At 48.3% G+C, this 26,461-nt stretch overlaps 2 protein-coding genes across 4 annotated transcripts in view; one reads left to right on the plus strand and one right to left on the minus strand.

The window, feature by feature from the left end:
• WNT5B (Wnt family member 5B) overlaps positions 1–26,461 on the minus strand; it is a 75,265-nt gene that overhangs the window by 23,292 nt on the left and 25,512 nt on the right. The window lies entirely within an intron of this gene.
• On the plus strand, positions 15,989–19,674 carry FBXL14 (F-box and leucine rich repeat protein 14). Its single transcript, XM_064654567.1, has one exon. It carries the CDS (start codon positions 16,168–16,170, stop codon positions 17,368–17,370), a length of 1,203 nt encoding a protein of 400 aa, XP_064510637.1. The 5' UTR covers positions 15,989–16,167; the 3' UTR covers positions 17,371–19,674.

The following is a 26,461-nucleotide window of genomic DNA, read 5'->3' on the forward strand; positions in this document are numbered from 1 at the left end:
ATATACTTGAAAAAAGTATCAAACATTATCCTCTGCTGACTGTCCAGTGGCTTATTTAAGATGCCCACCATGTCACAGCTTACTTGCCAAACAGACACTCCATCTCCTTCAATTGCACTAACAATTCCATCTTCAGAAACTGTTCCCCAGACCCTCTCGAAGGAGCCATGGGGGGCAGGTTGAAACACAAGCCCAGGAAGGATTAGGAAGCTCACACTGCTGCTCTCCCAACATCACGGGTTTCTAAGAACGAAAGACTCCAACCCTTAAGGCCATCTAGCTAACACCTTCCCAAAAGGTTAAGTTTACACAGAGGATTAACCATCCTAGAGGGGAATAAGACATGAGAAAAGTGGAAAGGAGAACGTACATCCCATCCCTCCTTTATTTGTTTTCCTGGGAGCTGGTTTGTTACCTGCTGTAGCTGACCGTGGCACAGATCCCCCTAGCAGTGACAGGAGGGCAGCCCTTGTCCTACTGGAGAGCTGATGCTGGCTGCAGGATTTGCCTGAGAACTCTGGACCCAGATTATTACAAGCACATATACCAGCCCTCCTTGAAGGTTAGGAAGGATAAAAGCACAAAGTTCTCCGACAGCGTGAGCAAGGAGGCAGCGAAAGGCAATCCAAGTCAAAGCAACTCCTCTACAGAGATTTAACAGACCAGGGGATGGAAACAGCTGGATGACTTTAAGTGTTCTCTTCTTCACTCTGATCTCACAAAGCACGGAGCACCCTTCATCCTCCCTAAAGGGGTGTCTAGCTCCCCCAGTCCCAGTGGAGTCATTCCAAACTGAGAAGATTTATGTCTCTGTATCTCACAGGCCTCATTTTTGCTCAGAATATACATATTCCTTCTAGTTTGTTCCACGCTCTGTAATAATTACATCAACTGGCACAGAAAATCAGATATTTAAAGTACAGTTAAGCTGCTGCTGCAGTGGTTCTTAACTCTCCAGGAGTGAATGACCAGGGGAAGCAGGGAGATGCGTGGTTACTGCCCTGTCTTGGACATTAAGCTCCTCAGTGTAGGTCACAGGGACTGGCGTCAGACTGAACTGGATCAATAGCCTCCTGTCAGTTAAATCATTGCCAGCAGAGCTTGACACATACATTTCCAAAGGAAATAGTAAGCCATTGGAACTAATCCAAATTTATTATAATTTCTCTCCTTCCTGACAGACTCTTCAAAGATGTTCTTTTAAAGTCCAGTCTTATGAAAATAATATTAATGACCAGCTCTTCCTCCACTCTAGGATTGCAAAGCAAGCACATAAACCCATCCGTTAGACCTCACAACACTAACAGCCACTAATTTTCCCTCACAGAAAGAGAAAGAGAAGTGCAGGATGGGCTGAGTAACAGGCTCAAAACAGTAAATCTGTGGTGCAGATTTACCTCCATTCAGCAAAGAATTAAACCAGGTGCCTGAAAGCAAGTATACTTATTTTTTAAATCTACTTGCTTTTTTCAGTTCTTTCAACCATCAAATACTTCTGCCATCAGTTAAGTGTTGTTCCTGCTCAAATACAGTGGATTTAAGTACAAAACATTTTGGGAATAATGCACCAGTGTATCAATTGTATCAGCTTCATAGTTATCACAAAAAGTTTCCAAACTATAGAAAAAACATTTTTCAAGCCTTCTTATTGTGTTTGAATATTAAAATATATATATATAAAAGGTTGAACCACTATAAATAAATCCCTGACTATGTCAGAAGATTACACTGATTTAACCAATTTCAGAACTTATCTTTTATATTGTCACGCTTCAGTGAAGGAATTTCCTGTTAATTCTGGATGCAACAGATTTAAGCTAAACCTGTTCAAACTGTCTGGGGAATAGATTGCATATACATTTGTACCAAAAAGAAGATCATTTTATATCTCAACTTTATTCTAGCACCAATCACATATGTGGAATTTTAACTGCAGAAAATAAAGGTATCCTAATTTAGATCTTGACTGGTATTATAACATTATTACCTACTTAAATAAAGAGCTTCCAGATATAAATTTTCAGCAACCTGTTCATCCATGCAAAATAATTTGGAAGAGTCCTATCAGTATATCAGTATTGTGTAGGTTAGTTACCCTTTAAACCAAAAGTAAAGCCTTTGAAATTAAGATCTACATTAATTTAACTGGACTGTTCAGTTAAATCACTGCATTTTTTTTCTTTCTAAGTTGATAACATCTAATATCAGGAAGAAGGTGTTGTGCCTCTTTTCAGTGACACATCATATGATACCATATGTAAGCTCAGGGAGCATCTTGAAAGCCTTGGTTTATTTGGGGTCCCTACTCTGTCTGGCATCTTACCATGCCAAAAACTGTGACTCTTTCTCTAATTTTCAGTCAAAATTTATTCATGTTGGTCAGCTCATGCCCATTTGTTCATGTGCCAGTTTGTCCCTTAAAGCTCAGGATGCCAAAGTTGAAGCTGGAATCTGACAATATGGTTCTGCTGGTAGCATTACCAGGGTAATAAAGACCATTCTCTCCCTCCCTGGGGGCTCAGCCCTGTGCCTCAGGACACTGCTCTTTCAAGGTGCAGCCCACTGACAATATAAGTAGTTAAAAAGATTATATAAGGAGTTAAAAAGATTCAAAATTAAACTTACAAAAAGAAGACTGCCTGGACTGGGAATCAGAAGCCTGGTGGAGTGGGGAAGGCTGTGCCATGGCAGTACCACTGTCCTAGTTAGAACAGCTGGGACCAGTTCATCACTGTATAGGGTGTAACCCAAAACTGTGTATTCTATAGCCTTCCATGCCATTTCCCAGAAACTGTTATCAATGAACCATTTACACCATCTGCCCATAGAGCCTGACTCCTCAGGCTATAAAAGAGGTGTTAAGAGGCCTGCTCTTGTCCTCACGCCCATTGAGGAACCCCCTGCCCTGAGAGAGGTACTGAGCATTCCTGCCTGAACTGGAGAATATATAATGTTGGAGTCTTGGAACTTTTGGAACCACTCGTGGGATCCAGAGGAAGACTGCAGACCACCACTCTCAACCAGACTGAGACCACCACTCTCGACTGGACTGCAACCACCACTCTTGACCACTTTGCACCAGCACTCTCACCAACAGGTTTTCCCCTCTCCTTTTACTTTGGACTCAGGGGAACCAAAGAACACCACTCTGTTCATGCTCCAGGGTGCTGGGTTATACATTTGGGTTTTGTGGATTAAAACCAATTGTTTGTCTGTGTAATCGTACTTATTGTATTATTTTATTAAATTGTTATTCTGACTTATAATCTCTCTTTTGAGTTGAGTTCATTTCCCCTGCTGGTTTACCTCTAAACCAGCACAACCACCTTCTCCTGAGTTAAATTCTCCTGAGTTGAAAGAGATGCATTGACACTTCCAGAAAAGTAGTATTCCTGGGGATATTTTTTCATTGTGGATCCATTCCTTGACCAGTTTCACAGCTCACTACCACAGGATGAGGGCACAACTGCACAGAGGGTGAACATCAGCCTCCTGGACAGGAACTACACAAAGCTGTGATGCTGCCAAAGCCCCTGTGTTATCAGGGCATGGCCTGAAGGGCAAGAACATGGTAGTAAAAAGAAAAAACAAATTAAATCTAAGTCTTAAAAAATTCATAACAAAGCATTAGTCTGAAAGATGTCTCTGTGTAAAACAACCTGGTTTGTAACAGATGAGGTTTCCAGTATTTGTGCTAGCATTTGCTGCTTTGTAAATCCTTCCCTGAGCAGAAAGAAAAAACCAAATACCCTAGAAAAGTAACCGAAACTGCCAGTGCACTTTACTTAAATTTATTCATTTTCACTGACTTTGAATTTGCCTCAGTTTTCAAAGCATATTATATAGATATTTTAACTGCCAAAGCTATCCAAAAGCTTTCCAAAAAAAGCTACACTTTTTTCCTGCTTCTCTCCTCAACACGAACTCTAATGTGACATTTTTGCTGGTGGTACAGACACTAGAATAGCATCCATCTTCTCCTCCCACAGCTCTGCTTGCCCAGCAGGGCTAACGAAAATCAAAACTTGCTTTACATCAACACAGCCAGTGCAAGCTGTCACCAGACCTGCTTTCCACCCATGGCGAGGCTTTCTAAGCACATCCTGCACTCCACCGGTGGGGACCTCATCCTCCAAAGAGCTCAGCCCACACCAAGGCTTCAAAACAAGGAATCAGATTTCAGAGGTGCCTGTGGAAAACAGTGTTTTTCCTTTCCTGCTTTTGACATGAAAAATGTTGTAACCACCAGGAACATAACTCCAAGGGGTTAAATTATCTGGAAAATGTAGGTGCTTATCTAACACCTCATCTACTCAGAAAGTAGTGTACAAGCCCAGGAATGACTGACAACTGAGAATTTGCCCCTAAGCTGTTCTGAGAGCCCAGATGGTAGTACCCACATTTTGCAGCCCTTTAAATATGGATTTAAAAGTCACCATTGCCATAGCAGGTGCAGCTGGGCTGGATAAGTCTACCCGATTCAGATCATGATGATCCTGCAAAGGCACTTGGATATTCTGACTTCTAATGCCAACCAGTTTTTCAATCCAGTTTGTTATCAAGAGCTGGGGAACGGCAGGACTTGCTTCTTTTGACGCAACTGTGGGTTGATGTCATCTTTGAATGATCACACACCTACAGCGTCAGATGGCATGAGATTGTCACCAGGTCTCAGAATCACACCTGAAGAAGGAAACAAGTATCTACTGAGTGATTCTCATTCCTGGTGAAAATTCGGGTATGTGTATGATCACATGCTAAGTTATCAGAGGGAAGGGTGTTTTCCTTGGAAGCAAGCAGTGTTTTAGCCTCTCCTGTGGCTAAACTTTGCTCTGGGCATGGGGTGGACATCAGGCCAGGTGCCCTGCAGGGCCAGCCTGCCTCCCCTCCCTGCTCACACCTTTATGCTAATGGCATTCTTTGGCCGTATAACGCGTGGCACTTAAATTGCTCTGCGTTGGCATTTCCAGCGAGGAGCACGTACGGAGCCGACAGTTTGGCACGAACAGTCCTCACAGCTCCACAGTCTGGAGCTCTGCTGATCTAGGCAAGGTGGGGATCTGACCCTGTGTCTGGTGACTGCAGCAAGGGCTCAGGTCGGGACCTTGTCTTCCCAGCACCGCTGCTGATTTGCTTACCCATCTCGTTTTGGTCATAACTGACTGGAGACTCTGAAATTCAGTTCCTTCATCTGCTGGGGGAGCTCGATTTATTTCAGGACCAGTATTGTGATTTTGCCTGTGGACACTATGGTATGTTACAGGCTCTAATGCATTTAAAGATCCTTCAGTGAAAACATGTAAATACAGTTATTATTAAGTGCATGTTCACACTAAACCTCAGGCAGAACTTACCAAACTCAAGAGAACAGTCTATAGGAGATGGTTTACTTTCAAAAAAAAAAGTATGTTTATTCTTCCCTTGAAGCTAAAGGGAAAACACATATCCAGGGAGTTAAGTTCTTCCAACTGCCACTCAGATAGAGAAAATTTAAATTATCTATTTTATGCTACAATCCAAAGAGATTCTTTCCCCATTACCTTGAACATATTTATTCTCTCTGGCAATATGCTATTGAGTAAGTTGACTAGACAGGACTAAGGGATTTCTGTAGGTGGAACAGATGTACATCTGGAATGCAATCTTTGCTTTTTTGGACAAATACAAAGTTCTTGCAATGAAAAATGTGTTTGTCCTGCAAAAAAAATCCCCAGTGTATTTGCAGAGAAGATAGGGATTGCTCTTCATGCAGGAGGGAAGCATGTGCTGCATAGCACAGATGGGTTATGTGCTTGCTTGCAGGTGTGGACCTCAGAGGGCTGGTGCATGAGGATATGTGCACCCATCCCTGCAGTGGGCAAGGTGTAGGAGGAAAGAGGGAATTGCCTGAGTCTCCATACTGCAGGGAAAGCAAGAAATCCTATTAAGGATTTATGCTGTTCCAGCAAAATAACTTCCTCACTTGAAGCAGGAGCCAGCTTTTTCATTGTCTTTGCCTCACTCGTGCTGACAGCGTGCAGTTCCTCGGTCAAGCCCGGCACCGGTTTTGCACCGAGAGATTCATCATTAGGAAATGGGCTACCAAGGCTCCTACTCCTGCTCTCGGTCACAATTTCAGTTGCTTTTGAGGTGGATTTCCAAGACTTTGAGTGAACAGCCCTCATGTTGCTGAACACTCACAGAGTGAAAGCAGTTATTTACTACATGAATGGGTTTGAAAATCCAGTGACGTGCACGTTCAAAAATATGTTCTAGAGAAGGCATGTACGGGAGATGTCTGAGGAGACATTTGTGCGTGGTGTGTGATAATTATAATATGTTTTCATTTACATAGTGTCTCCTCCACACACAAGGGGGGAATGCAACAAAATGTAACTAAAACCACATATCCATACAAATAAAGGGAGAGAGAGTGTTTCATACAAAGGTTAAACAAAAAAATCTGTTTAATGTCACTTTGGGGATTATAGGAACCAGAGTAAAACAAACATCCAGAACAAACTTTGAGGGGTTGCTTCAGGAAAAGCACATGTGTGAGTGTGTGCCATCACATCTGCATATTCAATATGTCTTGCTGGGACAGCTCAGGGAAAATAGGAAGCTGGAAATTTTCAGTGTGGGAATTAGATGGAAGAATGTGAACCATTCTAAACAAAACACTGCAAAGTTGCCAGCTGACTTGCTAAAATGCCAGTGCTCTCTAGGATCCCTTGAAACAGAGCTGAGGACTGGCCTTGCCATTCAGGGAGTGGGTAGGGAGCCAGGAGATCTGGGCTGTATTCCTGGCCCTGCAACAAACCCAGCATGTGACACTGGAAAGTCATTCAGCTCTCAGTTTCCAAAAACCGATTTCATGCCTATACTTCTGGGCACCTAGCGTGAGACAGCATGAGCCCAAACATTCAGGATTTCAAACAAAGTTAAGCTGCAGGTACTAACTTCCCATCCATGAAAAACACACATTTTAGGACTCAGTTTCATCACGGATGCAACAGGGCTAAAACCTGCAAAGCAACCCAAAATGCTGCAAAGCTCCAGGTGTTACACGATTACAGGACAGACATCTCGTTTTGCCAAAGGAGAGGTGCTACAGGTATGCAAAGGAGTATTATTTAGTTACCTGTTGTTTCCCATGTCCCGGTAGCAATTGTCATTCTATAAATAATTTCAGAGGTTTCAATACATCTGAAGACTTTTGTTTATGTTTCCTGCTTCAGTGCATCAAGGAATAATCTTCTTACGAAAGGATTCACTGTTCCAAAAGGAACCTAAAGAATACAGATCAGGACTTCTGGCAAAAAGTGTGGAACAAGAGCAGGAAAATACTAGATCTCAAGGGTGAAACAGTGGAAAGAAAGAGGCTTTTCCACATAATTTAGTCAGCATATATGCTGGGGAAAAGAAAAAAAAGCAGGAGTAAAAGCAATATTTCTAGCTTACATTTTTTTTCTGTGCACACACATTTTTAAAAAAATTTGGAAGCATCTGAATTTAAAAAAGTTGTGTTCTCATTGTACATGACAGGGGCTGGTCACAGAGGAGATTAATTTACATGTAGGGAAAGGTTTATTTTTTTTTTTTTTAATGAACAGTGAAGTTGAAAGAACTATCGTCAAACACAGATCTTGTTTTTACCAACTTATATTTTCACCTCCGACCTGGTGAACTCTATACTTTCTTCCTACCCTGTTTGTGTCTGCCCTTCATTTTAACCCCACATTTCCAGAGAGGATTTTCAAGATTTTTGTCATGCACAGGTAGATAACACATGTTGGTAAATTTGGCTGTTTGAATGGGGTTTAAGAGTGTCCTCACGTACCCAAGAACAGAAGCAAGAACACAAGCAGTCTCTGAAAGGCACCTCCCTTTGCCACCACTTTTCTCTGCATCCACTAGTTGCACCAGATAACTTTCAGAAAATCAGGGGAATTTAGCACCAACAGTTTTCTGCACTGTTATTTCTAGGAATAATATGTTACAGTAGTCTTCCTTAGGCCAGAAGCAATCAAAATCCTCCACAAAGTATAAAATTGTATTTTGTATCTTTAGCCTGCCTTCTTTATAAAACTGCATTTTCCAATTCTCACCTGTAGTTTTGCTGGGCTCTAACTGTGAATCTGATTTTCACAGCATGTTTCCAAAACAGTACTGCACAATTTTTCAGTTTTCCTCCAAGAACTTACTTTGGAGCCGATGCTCATAGGGCAGGTGACATAACTTTGTCCAGTTCAAGGAACTGCCAATTTTAGAATGCTATTTACTATCTGAAAATGTGCTGGTGGCCACAGGCCAGAAAGGGAGGAGTTAACAGTTAAAAGTAACATTGTGGTAATCCATGGGTATAAAAATCTTATGTTTTAAAAAACATCTGTATCCTCCCCAAGCTGAGTTTACCTTCTTGTGAGGTTACCTCTCACTCTCACTATCAAAATAATATATGAATTTTGTCCCTGGACCTCATCCCTGGGGCCCCACGCAAGGCTTGACTGGAGATGGATACACCCAGGTACTGATGCCTTATCTTCCTTGCAGCTTCGGACAGCGAGGACAACAAGAAGCTGTGCTGATACCCAAATAACCCTTACTCACAAGCTGACCAGTACTGCTACATCTGCCCTGACTGCATGGAAGCCTTTGGCAGAGGGGAGGCTGCACCCACTTTTCTCCAGCCTCAGCCAAACCTCAGAATATCTCCTCCATCCCAGGCTGAGTGTGCTGGCTGTCAGTGGAGCTACACACACAGAGCATCCATCCACCTCTGCTGGGTTTTGGACTAAACAGCTGTTACAAAGGAAGATTTCACAGAGCTGCTGCTGTAACAGGTACCACGCAGCATGTCAGACACACATGTTTCTGCTGTGACTGCAGGGGCTGCCCCTTTTGGATCAAGTTGTAGAGGTCTCAGAGTTCAATCCCCAGGAATGGCTTATGAAAGCAATTACCACCTGAAAGGTCTCTTTGTTTTTGTGCCACTGCTTTTAATAATGATTGCATCAGATATTTTCTGCCATCTCGATCTTCTTTGGTGCTGCTAATAAAGAAATGACAAAGCTTAAAACCTGAAATAGCACCCAATGCAGTGAACTGCAAGCACCAAGGTTTGAGGTTTTACATCCTGCCCTCCCAGAGCACTTTCCCTTTGATGATTTTAACCATTGAGTACCAAGCTCTGCATAAGCCATGAAGGGCATGACATGAACGGCCGAGTCAGAGAATCGCCCGCGGGCAGGGGCCCAAGTGCCTTGCTCTCAGCACAGACAGTCCTGCCCCACAAGAGCATGTGCATGACAGGCACATGGCATCCGAGGGCAGTTGTCTGGACAATAATATATTGCTTTGATTCTCTAAGCAATCCTTTCATTTATGCTTGGTTCAATCTGTTACAGCAGCAACAGTTGCTGGCCAATTTAATGGCAAAACTGGGAACATAATCCAGACCTCCCACGCTTTACATCCTGTGACCATTCCTCCTCATTTCAGCATAGTTATGTTCTTGTCAGCTATTGACTGACAAGTAAAATTAAGACCTGAAGAAAATACCCAAATCCCAAAGGCTCAAATTTATAGCTGGAGTCTGCACTGAGACATCAGCTCTGAATTTTGCCCCGGCACCCAACCACATATTCACAGTACATTGTATTTTGAATAAACCATCCCTGACACCAGGAAATACATGGCAGATGAGAATTACTTTGTGCAGGTTGAACCACATAATCCTGCAGCACCTATCAGAGTCAAGATACCTGCAAAGTACAAAAACCCCACCATTTTTTTAAGGAAAGCTTCATAGTGACCTAATCTTCACAACAAAGCTCAACAGGTTACAATTTGCAAATGACCCTCAGATTAGTTACATTTTCTTTATAATCTCTGGTAAAAAAAAAATAAAAATATCATAACCAAGATGAATTCCAAAGGGAATCCATTCCCTATTCTGACTTATATATGTGTGTATGGGTGTGCACAGATATGTATATATGCATATAAATATGCACATTACACATCCATTCTGCCTTACACTTAGATGTGTAACTCTTAATAGAGATCTCTGTCATGTAATTACTCGTTGTATTTACAGAAGGGTTCATGGGGATCATTTTTGTTTTACGTTCAAGAAGAAAAGGAACCTCTAAAACACCCCAGGGCAGCTTCTCTGACACCTTCCTAAGCCCAGAAAAGCTTTTCAGTAGTAGTCAGGAGTCCAGTCAGTGCAAAACTCTGATGAGCAGCATGTTCTCTCCACAAGTTGGCACCCTCATTTTGCTGAGCCATGTCAGAAGATGGTGGCTTAGGTGTCACCAATGCAAAATCACAGAATCATTGAACAGTTTGGGTTGGAAGGGACCTTAAAGGCCATCTAGTGCAATCTCCCTGCAATAAGTGGGGACATCTTCAACTTGACCAGGTTGCTCAGAGCCCTATACAACCTGACCCTGAATGTTTCCAGGGATGCAGTATCTACCAGCCCTCTGGGAAAACTGTTCCATTGTTTCATCACCCTCATTGTAAAAAACTTCTTCCTTGTATCTAATCTAAACTGACTCCTTCAGTTTAAAACCATTATCCCATGTCCTACTGACACAGGCCCAAAAGGACCCTTTTGGTCTCATTCATACACAAAAAGAAAAAAGCATTCCCCAAATTGACTCTGAAGAAAGTTCCACTAAACCAACTTTAAACCCAGTTTAAGACCGACCAACTTTAAACCCAGTTTAAGACCATGGGTTGCATGAGACTTCGCTGATTTTTATGGATACCCTTCAAATCTGATGAAGAAGGTCTGGAAACCAACTTGTGAAGGACAACTGTTAGCCCCCTGAAGTGTGGCTGCATCTGAGCAACCTGGTCTAGTGGGAGGTGTCCCTGTACACAGCAGAGGGGTTGGAACTAAATGATCTTCAAGGTCCCTTCCCACCCAAGCCATTCCATGAGCCTATCATTAGAATTTGAACCAGTTCCACACCAGCATTAGCTGAACTACTCATTGAACCAGCTGCATTTTTGGAGAGGAGAAATTTTCCCACTGTAGCTTATACTGTGTTGAAAGACTTTAAACTGAGAAGTAATGTAGTGGTGGGCTGGACAAAAGAGCTGAAAACCCAACACCAGCCAGTCACAGGAAATTAGCTAAGGGATTGTGTCAGGCTACACCCCAAAAGGCACCAGCCTGCAGCCTCTGCAACTGATGAGGGAGGCTGAAGCCATTCATGCCTTGCTTTTTTCAAAGGTTGGAAAGTAAAGCACCACTGTTTTAAATGAAAATACTTTACTTTAGGAATTAATTTAAGGTTAAACGGATCAAAACAGAGAAAAGGGTTACCAGGGCATAGGCTTTACTGTCCAAGGGTTTTTGTGTCATTTCTATCCTGCATTCTCAGTGACCACCACCCATAGGCAAAAAAAAAAAGCCAAAGGCTAAAGAGATTCCTGTGGGTAAATTCACAGGTTTTCCATTCCGCAGCTGAAGCCATGAAAATGCAGAAAGCACATGGAGTAGGGTGGCAAAAGAAACGGAAGGATAGGGAAGGATTCTGTTATCCGTTAAATGATCAATTTGAGCCAAAAGTTACCCTGCAAATGGACAGGGAAAAGTAACAAACAGGGACAGGCTGAGATGGGAGCTGCAGAGGGACCTAGTGGATGTTATGCCCAACCACACAATAAAAGATACAGGATAGACAACAGCGCAGCTTTATCAGCAGGAATCTCTTGCAATCGCAGAAGCCATGAGTGAGTTATGTGGATCTTCCTGAACCCCTGCCAAGCAAAACCGTCCGGCCTCCACTGAACACCGGTGTAATTGGGGAAAAAAAAGAACGAAACATTTCTCTGGCAAGTGGTTTCAAAAAGAGAAAGCGGCTGTTGGGAGCTGCTCAAAGGGCTGGAATGCTAGAGACGGTTCCAGGGGGACGGATCAGCCATCAGAGTGTACATGAGACAGGCAGGGATTTTTTAATAAAACGCAGTTTATCGCATGGTGATTACCACCTCCTATTTATATATATGAGATCATCAAAAACATGGCACATATTTTCTTACTCCTGGAAACACAAAGTCAACTGAACAACCATGTGACAAATTGGCCCTTTTCATGCACTTTTACTTTGTCTTTCTAAACCTTTGTTTCCAAACATCTGTCACTTCGATTGGGAAATAAAAATCTACTAGAATAATAATTTCTGCGCCCGCTCCCCCTACCCCCTCAAACCAACCCCACAGTAGATTAGGATTATGAGTCCAAATTCCAGGCTGTTCCACTCAACATGTAAATCTTAATTGTTCACAAGAAATGACATAGGCTCTAAGTATACAACGTGTGAGAAAGAGAACTTCAGGGTCCCCAGGAAATGCATCATCTATTTCCAACCTTTGCCGGTTACACCCAACAGGCACTTGAAGGCACAAAGAAAAAAGTGTTTCAGGTAAGCTTTTATGCCTTGAAGAGAGTGCCTTTCCCTGCCCTCCTTCAAAGGCGGTTTGAAAGCGAAAGGCTTAGAGGGAGGAAATACCGCATTATTTCCATGGTAGGATTCTGCAGTTAAGTTTGGGATAATATGGTGAAAGACTTCATTAGCACTCTTTCAGAATGACTTGTATAACTTGCTTGTAGCTTTGCCAGTTATGAGTAATGCAACAATCATAAGATACACCAACACTACTTTTGTACCACATTTCCTTCACACGTTGCCTGATGTCTACTGGACTCAGCCTTCCTGTTATCCCACCGCCTTCAGAGGAGCAGTCCCTGCCAAGGCAAGCCCATGAGATGCTGCACCTTTCACCCACTCCTCACTTTTGGAAATTCTCCTTTTCGACTGCCATGGTCTACGACTGGTCTGAGCACAGCCGGCCTGCAGTGCAGCTGCTCAGAAAAATCTACTGCCCCTTATCTTCTTCTTACGAACTCGATGGTTAACCAACCCTCCGACAGCACGAAACTACACAAATAATGCCACAAAGATAACTCACACTGGCTGACACTGCACAGTCCTGTGTGGGGACTGCAGCTCCTACAATCACTAAAACTGGGTCTACACATTGCTGGATCACCCAGGAGTAGAAATTTGGTCGGGATTGGGCCAAGGCATGTGATCGGGCTTCTGCTGAATGAGCCAGAGCGCACGATGCGGAGCCAACGCCAATTCTGCGCTGGCCGTGCGCCAGCCACAGGGGTGCAGACGATACCTGATCTGGCTGGGGCTGCGTGCAGGGACACCTGAGCCGGCATAAAGTCTGCTAGTAAAAAGTTAACCTGTCAAAAACTGCTTGAATTAACTTGAGCAGGCAGGGTGAATGAATACCAGGTCAGCGCTTCACATCATGTGGCCACCCCATTTTTGAGCCAATAATAGGAGCTGCACTGCTGGCTTTTCTGCATTGCCAAACCACAGTCTGATGTCGATAGCGATGCTTTATATGCATGGGGATCTTATTGCAGGATCAGGGCCTCAGAGTCCTTCAACTCGCCTTGCCTCTGAGTTAAAGCAAGAAGGAAAGAAAGAAGCAGAATGAAATCTAAACGTTTAACCTCTAAATAATCAACGGGGTCTACTAATATGGAATTTGTACATGAAGATGGAGCAATGGGCATTTGTGTAGTGGATAAATTTAGATGATGATTAAAATAGAGCCTATTCCATCAGGTTAGTGAAAGCCTCGCTACAGCAAACACATCAGTAACTAGGCTGATTTGTGCAGTATTTTAATAATCCAAACAGTATTAAAAACGTGCCCTGTCGTGTTGAACAAATGTGAACTTTATTTTTTCTTTACAGCCCTCTGGCACAGAGGGGCAGTTCTGCTCTTTTGCAAAGCCTTACCTGATCTCTGGTACTTAACCTGGAACTTAACCCATTTTTAACACTGCCACAATACTGCCCAGCGTTGAGATGTGCACAGTTACCATTACACGAGGCTAGAGACACACAGGAAACATGGTTTTCAAACATTCTTTCTTGAAATTGCTGCAAATCACTGGAAATTGCTTGGTTTATGTAAGGACTTCAACTATCTTCAGGGCTAGTTCAAGGAGGACATTAGACAAAAGCCATTTTCAGAAGATTTTCCATTTACCATTACAGACACCCTAAAATGGTCCACACAGAGATAGATGGCAACCTTGGCAGTTACCTAGATCTCTGAGCTATTTACAGCCATGCCCCTATTGTTCCTGCAGGCATGCCTGGACAGAGGGTTCCCAAATTTTGGCCCTCAAGGCTATTACACTGCCTCAAGGCCATGCCGCAGACCGCAGCAGAGAGGGCAAGGGCAAGGCAGTGGTCTGCTTTCCCCTTGGCACCTCCCACATCTGCATGAGCCCCTGTCCCTCCTCACAGGGCCCAGGGCTTCCAGAGAGTTTGAGGGATTATCAGGCAGCCAAACACAGCCCTTGGCAAACCCCTATGTGGAGGTGGGCTGGTGGCAGACACCGGGAGCTCACAGGGTGGAGTGAGGGAGCATGGTGAGAGACTGAGCTGAAGTTTCAAGCTGTGCCAAGAGAGGTTCAGGTTGGACATTAGAAGGAATTTCTTCACAGCAAAGAGTGATTAGACATTGGAATGAACTGCCCAGGGAGGCAGTGGAGTTACCATCCCTGGTGGTGTTTAAGGAAAGACTGGACATGGCACTTAGTGGAGGTGTTTGGTCCAAAGGTTGGACTCGATCTCAGAGGTCTTTTTCATCCTAAATGATTCTGTGAAGCCCGGCTGCTGTCTGTGGCCCTTCCATCCCTGCCCTGGTGGGGACCTGTCACCCATGGGTGACAATGCAGAGCCACTGTGGCTCCTCTGCACTGACCAGGCGGGAAGGGGGTCGGGAACTAGGATTAGTAATGCATTAGGAAGAGCATTGCCAGCAGGTTGAGGAAGGTGATCCTACCCCTCTGCTCAGCCCTTGTGAGGCCACATCTGGAGTGCTGTGTCCAGGTCTGGGCTCCTCAGGACAAGAGAAACATAGAGCTCCTGGAGTGGGTTCAGTAGAGAGCCACAAAATTGATTAAGGGACCGGAGTATCTCTTACAAGAAAAGACTGAGCTGGGCCTGTTCAGCTTTAACAAGAGATGACTTGAGAGGGAACCTCATCAATGACCATAAGCATCTGAAGGGAGAGTGTCAAGAGGACACAGCCAGGCTCTTTGCAGTAGTGCCAAGCAGCGGGACAAGAGGCAACGGGCAGAAACTGAAGCACAGGAAGTTCCACCTGAACAAGAGGAAGAACTTCTTTACTGTGCGGGCGACCATGCACTGGAACAGACTGCCCAAGAGAGACGGAGTTTCCTTTACTGGATACTCCAGACTCGCCTAGACACAGTCCCGCAGGATGCGCTCAGGCACTGCCCAGCCCGAGCAGTGAGGCCGCCCCAGCCGGCCCTGCCCGGTGCCCGGGGCGGCCCCGGGGGCGCCCCCAGCGGCCGTTCGGGGCCGCGCCGCGGGCACGGCGGGGGCGCCGCGCGCGGGCCGCGCTGTTTCCAGGGCGACGGCTCGCAGTGTTCCGGACCGTACCATTGCGCAAGCGGCGCGGGGGGGGGCGCGGGCGGGGGGGAACAGGCCCGGCCCAGCGCCGCCTCCTCCCTCGCTGCCTCCTCCCCCCCCGCCTGGCCGCGCCTCCCCCCTCCCGCGGGCCGGAGCGGCGCCGGGCCCAGCAGCGCGCGGCGCGGAGCGGAGCGGGCGGGCCCGGAGCGGCGCAGTCGGTACCGGCGGCGGGCGGGCCGGGCCGGGCCGGGCCGCGCCACCCCTGCCCTCGCTGCCTCACCGCCGGCGCGGGATGCGGGCGGCGCGGGGCCGCGGGCTGTGAGCGGCGGCGGCGCGGAGACAAAGGGAGGAGGCGGCGGCGGCGGCGGGGCTCGGCGGCCGGCGCTGGGCACGGGGCGCGGGGGCCGCCGCCGGGGCGCGCCCGCCGGGATGCGGCGCGGGGCGGCGCGGCCGCGGCAGCAGCGCGGCGGCGGCAGCGGCGCGGCCCGCCCGGCGCGGCGGTAGAGGCGGCGGGGCCGGGCCGGCGGTCGCGCAGCAGCGTCTCCCGCGCCGCCCGCGCCGGCGATGTGAGGGCGGCGGCGGCGGCAGGAGGCAGGAGGAGCGCGGCGCGGAGCGGAAGGCGGGCGGGCCCCGGGCGGAAGCGGGCCGGGCCCGGCGGCGAGGGGGCAGCGGCGCGGCGGGGGCGGCCGGGCGCGCGATGGAAACGCACATCTCGTGCCTGTTCCCCGAGCTGCTCGCCATGATCTTCGGGTACCTGGAGGTGCGCGACAAGGGCCGCGCGGCGCAGGTGTGCACGGCCTGGCGGGACGCCGCCTACCACCGCTCGGTGTGGCGGGGCGTGGAGGCCAAGCTGCACCTGCGCCGCGCCAACCCCTCGCTCTTCCCCAGCCTGGCGGCGCGGGGCATCCGGCGGGTGCAGATCCTGTCGCTGCGGCGCAGCCTGAGCTACGTGGTCCAGGGCATGGCGGACATCGAGAGCCTCAACCTCAGCGGCTGCTACAACCTCACCGACAACGGGCTGAGCCACGCCTTCGTGGCGGAGATCAGCTCCCTGCGCTCGCTCAACCTGAGCCTCTGCAAGCAGATCACGGACAGCAGCCTGGGCCGCATCGCCCAGTACCTCAAGGGCCTGGAGGTGCTCGAGTTGGGGGGCTGCAGCAACATCACCAACACTGGCCTCCTGCTTATCGCCTGGGGCCTGCAGCGCCTCAAGAGCCTCAACCTGCGCTCCTGCCGGCACCTCTCCGACGTGGGCATCGGGCACCTGGCGGGCATGACGCGCAGCGCGGCCGAGGGCTGCCTGGGCCTGGAGCAGCTCACGCTGCAGGACTGCCAGAAGCTCAGCGACCTCTCGCTCAAGCACCTGGCCCGCGGGCTGGGCCGCCTCCGCCAGCTCAACCTCAGCTTCTGCGGGGGCATCTCGGACGCGGGGCTGCTGCACCTGTCGCACATGAGCAGCCTGCGCAGCCTCAACCTGCGCTCCTGCGACAACATCAGCGACACGGGCATCATGCACCTGGCCATGGGCAGCCTGCGGCTGTCCGGCCTCGACGTCTCCTTCTGCGACAAGGTGGGGGACCAGAGCCTGGCCTACATCGCACAGGGCCTGGACGGGCTGCGCTCCCTCTCCCTCTGCTCCTGCCACATTAGCGACGAGGGCATCAACCGCATGGTGCGGCAGATGCACGGGCTGCGCACCCTCAACATCGGCCAGTGCGTCCGCATCACCGACAAGGGCCTGGAGCTCATCGCCGAACACCTCAGCCAGCTCACGGGCATCGACCTCTACGGCTGCACCCGCATCACCAAGCGGGGCTTGGAGCGCATCACCCAGCTGCCCTGCCTCAAGGTGCTCAACCTGGGACTTTGGGAAATGACTGAGAGTGAGAAGGTCAGGTGAGACGAGGAGGGCGCCCCGAGACCTCCATCTCCTCTGGAGGGACTCACTGACTGACTGACTGACTGCTGCAGAGGAGGAGAGAAAGAGAGAGGGGGGCACGCACAGAGTCATGCTACCCACGCACTCTGGCACCGCAGGGGGGAACACAGAGAAAGAGAGTATATCCTCGACCCGTCTGTGCTGCCTGCCTACCCTTGCTGTGGAGGAGGAGGAGGAAGGGGGAGCAGGAGGAGAGAGAGAAAGCACCTATCCATTTTCCAGGTCATGCCTCAAGCTCCACGCTGGGGAGACAGAGCTCTCCCTTCCCACAGCATCCTTCCCTGCGGAAGAGGTAGAAGCCGACACTCTTATGCACTGGGGCTAGAGACACCCCTCTTTATCCCCACTCCCTGATTCCATCCCCTCGCGCACTATGGATGGATAAAGACAGACCCTTGTTCTGCCATGTATTCAGAATAGGTTATTTTTGGTTTTTATAAAGGAGAGTGGGAATGGAGATGGGAACAAAAAATAACAACAGCAGAAAAGGCTTCCTAGCTACACTTGTGTCCCCAGCCACCCAGTCATCCTGGGCTGGGCACAGATACAGCTTTTGGTAAAACAACCATTCCACCTCTGTGCTTGCCCCTCCCCTGTCCACACATTTGTGACAGAAATACTGCTCCCTAGGTACATTGATTTTTTTTTTTTCCTTTTAAATCTGTTTTCAGTCTCCATGTTATTCTCTGCTGTGGGTGGATACAACCTCCCACTATTCCAGTTCTCCACTGCACTGAGATTAGCGATAGCTACAGCCTCTCCTTTTGTCAGTATGTTTCCATGTCATCCTGCACTGTGGTTAATGGAAGAGCCTAGGCACTCCATTCTCTCTCCCCATCTCTCTCTACTGGAGATGAAGATGCCATTTCCTCCTTCTCTTGTCTCTGTGGGGACTGGACACAGGCCCCAGCCTCTTAAGCCTTCCCGTGCACTGGGGGACACTGAGAGTTACCGAGACTTGTCTTCCCTTTCATCATTCTCTCCTTTTCTCCCCTCCTTCTTCTTGGCAACAGGGATAGACATATCCAGCTACATATCCATTCCTCTTTGGATCGGGGGTGAGCAGGTAGAAGGGGTTTTTAGCTCCTTTCTACCCAGGGAACTTAAGGAAAAATCTCCAGCTTCATTTCTGCTTCATTTGAGATACTGTGACCTGTTTTTATTTTGAAATGCATAAAAAAAATTACTGCTACAAAAACAGCCTCTTACTCTCCCATCTATCCCTTGCTTACATCCTGTAACTGATCCCAGTTCACTCATTCTCCCCTTTACAGTATTCATTTTCTTACATGGTTTTATTTTTAAAGACATATGAAGTTGCTGTTCTTGTGGATTTTTAAGTACATTTTTTTTCTGCTGAATATATTCTATATATATAAATATATATATGATGTCTGGCTACCTCGTTTTAATTTGTTACTTTTTTTTTTCCCCTCCTCAAAAGCCCTGGAATTCTTACAGGAAAGAGATTTTGAGACTGAAACATTTTTGTGCCTAGACTGGAATAATGCCCCTTGGGTTTGTTCTTCTTTTTGCCCCTCCTCCCCCCACCCTCCCCCTTTTTTTCATTTTTGTTTTCAGGCTTACCCTACTGTGTCCCACCTTCACATTCTGGTTGTGCCTCTCCCTCCCTCTTCACTGGGGACTGGGGACCCAAACTGTGCTTCTGCATTTTTACTCTTCTAGCACAAACATGTAACATGAGAATCCACGCTGAGGATTGGGCTACTGTTAACAGAATTGTGTAAAATGCAAGTTTGTCTAAAAAAAAAAGTTATATATATGGATATATGCAAATGCTTTCCCTTCCCCTCCTAAACCACCTACAAAAGGTCACTATGCCAGCCTTCCTGTTTGTAGGTGGAGAGGAGCAGAGCTGGCCTACAGGCCCTGAGGCTGCAATGTGAAGGGGAGGAGACTGAAGTTCATCTGTCTTATCTCTGTTCTGTCAATAAAATTGAGCTGGGTCTTTAGATTATTTTTTAATTATTATTTTAAAGAGGAAGAGCAAGTTTGGGGGTTGTTTTTGGTTTTTTGTTTTGTTTTTAAATATCTTGGCTTTTTTTTTGCTCATCTGTTCCAAATCTCAAATCCTCCACAGTAACAGGCCAGACCATGGAGTTAACGCAAACCCAGAGACCCCTATGGATTAATTGTACTGTTTGTGAATTTGTATAAAAAAAATAACAAAGATCCTCTTAAAACATTTTATATTCTTACAGTAAAAGGTTAAACATATTTATATAATAAAAGAGGAAATATGAAGTATGTTTTTGAAAAAAAAAAAAAAGCCGTATCTGTGTTGTCTGTGCTTTTTAAAGATGTGTATCTGTATCTGTTGGGTTTGGTAAGTACAGCCTTGTGGCTGAGGGTGGGAGTTCGGGGCCGCTTGATCTTGTGAGGGATGGAGGAGGAGAGGGAAGGAAGGGAGCCTGGTGCCTCCTGTGCAGGATGTTGAGTAACATCATCATGAAGAGTTTGTAAGGAAGGGGTTTGGCAGGACCAGCCTTGTCTGCGAGGGTGCTTGGCAGCATCCCTGGGGACAAACCCAGTTCAGCTGCTTATTGGTGTGAAGCGTCAGCTGAGTTTGAGGTCATACAAACCAAAAGTGCTGAAGCTTTCTAGCAGCTGAATCGACTGCTCAGAGATAGAGGCAGACATTTGTGAGTGGGGGAAGAAGGGCTGTGTTTCTTAATTTTTTTTTAAGCTCCAGGTAGATGGTATGGTAGAGGGTTTTTTACTAATTTAAATTGAGGCACTCCCTGGATGGAAGACCCATCCAATAAAAACATTTCCCAGCAGTGACAACCACCAAAAACCTGTGCCCTTGTGGACCTGGGAAATCTGAAATATCTTGGTTGATTTCCACTGCCCAGGCAAAGATTAAAGAGAAAGTAAAGTGGGACCGTGTTAAAAAAAAAAAAAAAGTTTGAATAATCTAAGGTGTCCTTTGTCCTATACCATAATCTTTCTCCTCAACGTATGACTTTTAACCCGGTGGGGTCCCTTTTTAGCCTCCACGACGTGGGGTGTTTTATTGTTGTTGGAGATGGAGCTTAAGCGGTGTTTATAGGGCAGCGACAAAGCCCGTCCCCCCCAGCCCGGCGGCGGGGCTTGCTCGCCCGCTGCCCCCTTCCTGCCTCGAAGGAGGGGGAATGCGAAATGGTGGAAGAAGCCGGAGCCATTGTTCAGGAAAGTTAAAAGAGGAGCTGTCCTTGCTTGCTTGCTCAGTCATGCATACTCAATCTGGCCGGGCCCGGGTCCCTATGGAAAGGAGGAGGGCGATTCTTCCCCTCTTTTTAACATTCCTCTCCAGGCCTGGCTGTATTTAAGCTGCTTTCCTCTGCGCCGAGGAGGAGGGAGGGGGATGGTCTGAAGTTCCTGTACATTTGCATTTTAAGCACTTCCAGCACTGAGCAGGCCACTTTGTTCCCCCGCTCCAGCAGCCCTGGCCTGGTGCTGCTCCAGGTGGGTTGGATGCCCTACCAAAAGCAGGTCCTCTCCGTGCCCGGGCCTGCCCTGGGTGCTCAGCCTCTGCCTCCACAGGTATTTTGGCTGAGGCTGGACTGGACATACTCTTTTGTTGCCAGCCCTAACCACCTCACCTCTTTTATGTCAGTGCCACATTTCAAAGGGGAAAATAGTGCCTGACTCTGGCCCTCTTAAAAAGAAACACCATCTCCTCTGCATCCTAAGGACCTGGACTATCTCAGGGTTTGGACTTTGTTTTATTCCCTCCTTTCCAAGACTTCCAAGCTTTCTGCTGGGAGTCCATCACAAAAGATGCATTGTTCGCTTTAGGGAAAGCCACCACAATTGGCTCTAATTGAGCCTGACACTATATCCATCTTCCTCTACTTGGAGGGAGGTATGGGGTCTGCCTTTCCTGCGTTAAGAAAAGAGTTTACAGTAACATCTTGATGGAAAAAGAGCGTGTATGTAAATGTTATAAACAATGGGAATTCCAGATCAGGTTCCAATAACAGCTGAAAACATAATTGTTCCTGGGGTCGGCAGCAGTCTCAGCCAAGGACGGGGAGTGAGAAACCTCTCATAAGGTAGTTTGGTTCTGCTGGGTTTGAGTGAAAACAGCATCTCCTTAATAAGGCCCATGTTCACACGGATAACGGTGGGACACCTATATCTAAATATGTGCTCATAAGCTTTATAATCAGAACTAGGACAGTATTTTTTTTTCCCTAAAAAAATCCCCCAAACTTCTTCTCCCGACTAATATAAAACACCAAACCAAAAGCATTGCCCAGATGGCTTGACATCCTCTTTAAGAGGAACCCAAGCCAAAGGAAGCTGCCGAAACCAAAGCCTCCCTGAAGCCCAGCACTGGGCTGTTCCCGTAGATGGAGCAAGTGTTCCTCATACCTTCCTCTCATGCACCAGTGTGACAGCACCTCGAGACAGATACAGGCCAGCAACCATTGACCAATTACCACATAAACTGCTCAGCATAACAAGGAAACTTCCACTCTCTGACCACTCTTGAATTTTTGAACGTGACTCAGCTGGCAACTGGGGTAGAAAACCGTAAAAAACACCCCGCTACTTGGAAACGAGCTGGAAGTCTGGCTGTGTCAGTGAACCCACAGTGTCCCAGTGGTGGCTTTGGTGCCAGCCTTCACTGCTGTGCCCAGCAGAAGAGCTCCCATCCCTCCCTCCCAGCCATGCTTGGCTGGGGCAGCAGGGTCCCTCACCTACAGCTGCACAAGCCAGGGTACGGAGGATGAACCAGGGACCTGCTTTATGGACCAGCGGCTCTGGGGAACAGAGGGGCCACGCTCAAGAGGTGGTGACAGAGAGCAGCAGGAGCCATGTGAAGGAGGGATGAAGTGACTGATCAGGAGAGGAGGTGGCCAGGGACTGAGGGGCAGCAGCTGCAGTGAAGTCCTGCATGTGCATGGGGGTCCCTGCTCTGCTTCAGCAGCTGCTCCCCTGGCCAGATCCATGGCTGGCTCCTCTCCCTGGGAGACAGGAAGGAAAAGCAGGCTCCACCTGGGTCCTACTGCCCTTGGACTAGCACATGGGAGGTCCATGCATGACAGATTTATACATTTTATACCATCCCACTCCACGCTGTGGGTTCAACTGAATCAGTTTGTCATGGTGATTCTGGGGTCCTTTGTTTCGCCAGTAATAAATAACGGGGTCACGGGGCAGCTGTCAGGCAAACCACCTGGGGCCTGTGCTACAACCAGAGGTGATCTCTGTGCTAGACAGTACAGAGCTTACTATTGAACCTGCCCTTTGGAGGTCAGGGAAGGGTTAAAATGAGAGCTGGGTGGTCAAAACACCCACAGTTTTTGAAGCCAAAAGCTAAAAGTTAGCACAGGCTGCCATTAACAGCTCAAGGGTAGATGTCCCTTGGATCTGGCAGCCTCCCTATGTACATACGTGGGATGCTTCTAAAGCAAACTCGACCTTTTTTTGTTTTCTCTCTGCCTCCTCCACCTTAAATGCAGCTCTTTTAGCCAGCAGCTCTTTACTAGTGCCTTCTGTGGAGGAAAAAGATAAATGGATAAGCTCAACTGGGTGGTGTGGGCTGGATGTGAGGACCCCTCAGCACACCAGTGAGGCCCCACGCCAGAGCTGCTGGCTGAGCTGCAGGACACTCCCCACCGTGGCCAGCCAGCAAGGCCGTCCTGCTCAATTCCCCAGCCCCAAGCTGCACGAAAGAAAGAGCTGGAGAGGGTTCATCAGGCTCCTGTGCCAGAACTTAGACTCCAGCCACGTTTGGCAGGAATGCTAGTGTTTCTCCCCCTTCTTTAATTAAATCTACCAAATGCATTATCTCAATGACAGCCCAAACTGAAAAAGACACGATCGAGATTTTGAAAAATCCGAATCTGATCTGTCCCTGCAAGAGAAAGATGAATGGAAAATGGGATTTTCCTAAAAAATTTCCTAAAATCCTCAGTGTGTCTTGGAAAAGGTGTCAAAAGTTTAATACCAGGGCCTGGACACATGCCCTTAGTAAGTATTTCCACATGAGAGGGTTACTGAGACATAAACCAAACTCACATTCTGCTACAGAAACTAACTCAGATCTAGGAATGGGCAACTCCTCCTAGTTATTTTCCTTCCTCTGAGTCTTGTTTCTCCCGGCACAGTCTAGTGATTTCACGATTAAGCAATTTCCCCTCCCACCTTTTAAAAAAAAAATACAACAAAACCCCAAACAAATTTCATCTAAGCTTTGTCCTCTTCCTCCCTTTCCTTCACCTTTCTCCCCCAAAATGTCCCAGCTTTACAACCCCTGGGTAACTTCAGGGGCGGGGCAGTTGGCACATACAGACAGCACTACACGGACACACCGATAACAGCTCTGCAGCCAGCAGGCTCTCTGCTTGTTCAGTGAGCTGAAATGCCAATAAATCTCTGCCATTATCTCCCTTTGTGACAGCCACAGTGGCATAACTGGCACCCCAGCTTCAGCATGAACCAGGTGCATCCTTCAGTGTTATAAACTCCTCCTGTCACACACTGGGTAGAAGTCTCCTAAGGCTGTCGTGGCACAGGTGAGCTGGTTTCCTCCAGGCTCCTGGAGCCTGACTCTCAGCACTGGCAAACCTCCATCCCCTTAGTTAAAGCCCCCCACGCACCACCAACCCCTGTGCGAATGGACCGGAGGCGACGGGCACCGCGAGGTCCCTGGGGCTGCCCGTCTGCCCCACACCCAGCGAAACCCGGCGGCGACAACACCGCTGCCTGTGACACCGGCGGGGCTTCCGCGAGCGCACGGGCTGGGTGGAGCATCCCCATCCCCGCTGCTGCCGGGAGCGGCGGAGCCGGCGGCAGCTCCCGGTCCCGCCGGCCGTCCCGCCGCGCCCCGGGGTCCCGCCTGCAGCGGCGGCGCCGCCCCGGCAGGCGGCAGCATTGCCCGCCGAGTGCGGCCCCGCCGACCCCCGCGACCTCGCGCGGGTATTCCCTGAAATCAGAGGCTTCCCACCGGCTTGCTGCGCCGGGAGAAGTCCGCGCCAGGGTACCTGTGCTGCCTCGGGGGAAGGGGGCTCAGCTGGGGCGTCAAGTGGGAGGGGTGAGAAATGGGATGGATGGATGGATGGATGGATGGATGAGAGGGCCCCGTTTGGCAACCCTGGACCATGGCTGTGCGGACGTGACACCCATCAGTGTGGCTGAGGTGGAAGGTACCAAGGGATGGCGAACTCTACTGCTGCTCATCATCATCACCACCAGTATTTGCTGGTGGTGAAGGGTCCCGCGGGTTTGCCCCGTAAACCAAAATGGGAAGCCACACTTGGTGTAGCTGGACCAGTCACAGAACCACTGAATGGTCTGGGTTGGAAAGGACCTCAAAGGTCATCTCGTTCAAACCCCCCTGCCATGGGCAGGAACACCTTCCACTAGAAGGTGGTTGCTTAAAGCCCCATCGAACCTGGCCTTGAACACTTCCAGGGGTGGGGCATCCACAGCTTCTCCAGACAATCTGTTCCAGTGCCTCACCACCCTCACAGTAAAGAATATTTCTGATACCTAATCTAAAACTACCCTCTTTCAGTTTACAGCCATCACCCCTTATCCTGTCACTACATATCTTTGTAAAAAGTCCCTCTCCAGCTCTCCTGTGACCCATTTAGGTACTGGGAGGTGCTCTAAGGTCTCCCTGGAGCCTGCTCTTCTCCAGGCTGAACAACCCCAACTCCCTCAGCCTCTCTTTATAGAACTGCTCTAGCCCTCTGATCATCTCCATGGTCCTCCTCCAGACTCACTCCAACAGATCCCTGTCCTTCTTATGTTGGGATGTGCATCAATGCACCCCACCGTTGTGTGAGAACTTCACGTCCCAGCCTAACAGGTTGCCTTCTGGAAAACATCCATCCTAGACTTAGCACTTCAGCCTGAAGTCTGCATCTCTTGACACCTATAGCTCGACACCAAGAAAATTGTTTTGTTTATTTGGTTTTTTAAAAGCATGCAAGTGTGAGAATGGTAATGGAGCAGGACCAAACTTAAACTAATGCCTGGATTATTTTATTTCAGTTTTGTTGTGCAGGGCTTTGCTATGTTGTTGGCACAGATACTCCACTGGGTACCTCTGCAGTGATTAAGGTATCTGGAGCTGTATGCACATGTCCTTTCTAATATATAAACTTGAACAGTCTTTTTTATCCAGTTCTCACACTGCTGCTACAGATACAGCGATGATGTCTTTTTCAGAAGCAACTATACCTTATAATTTAGAGAATTAATAATTAGCTTCTGCAGGCTCATTACACACACAGACGTCAGAAAGAGAAACATCAGCATTAATGGGAAAGAGAGGTGGAAGCAACTTGACTAAGGCTTTGTCCCAGAGCCGCGCGTGGCCAAACAGCGCCTGGCGTCAAGCTCTTCCATCTCCAGTCCTGCTGGTTTTTGTCACTTGGAGCAGCAAAAACGGAAATGAGTTTTCCAGCCTAAGGTAGCCCTGGAGAGGCAGAGTCAGGACAGAGAAACACTAAGCACAGAGGACATCTTCCTACTCTTCCCACGGCAGGCTGTGCCACCCAGTGCCCCAGAAGTGCTGGTGCACGAGTGTGGGCTGCGGAAGAGCTCCCAGCAGCAGGAGCCCCTCCAACAAGCCATCCATCTCCCCCTGTGCAGACTCTCCAGCCGTCATGGCTTTTATTTCAGGCAGCGGCGAGTCTCACCAACAAACGCGGAGCTGACAGAAAGCGCCGCCCTGACAGCCCTGAAGTCCCGTCACAACAACAGGTAGGGCTCGGGTTGCAGCTCTCCCAGCTGCTCCAGCTACATCTTCACCACGACTGTCCCTGCAGCGAGGCTCGGGGACCACCCATGCGGATCAAAGCCACGGGCACTACACGGTCCCTAAGGCTGCAAATGCTGTCTCCCCTCATGCATTCCCTTCCCAAGAGGCACCTGTCCATTAGCACAGACTTGCCCAGACCACACCAAAGGCCAATCAAGCGACAGCGACTTTCGATCTCTGGGCCCAGACCACATGGCGCGAGGACTTGTGCCCGGGCTGCCCTCTCCCTTGCCCTCACCTCCACTGGTTTCAAATGCAGCATGCCGG

This window comes from Pseudopipra pipra, chromosome 5 (genome assembly GCF_036250125.1).
Source record: "Pseudopipra pipra isolate bDixPip1 chromosome 5, bDixPip1.hap1, whole genome shotgun sequence".
Classification (NCBI taxonomy): Eukaryota; Metazoa; Chordata; class Aves; order Passeriformes; family Pipridae; genus Pseudopipra; species Pseudopipra pipra.

What these genes read in the sequence shown, in the direction of transcription:
- FBXL14 (XM_064654567.1), top strand. Translation starts at nt 16,168, where the DNA reads ATGGAAACGCACATCTCGTGCCTGTTCCCCGAGCTGCTCGCCATGATC.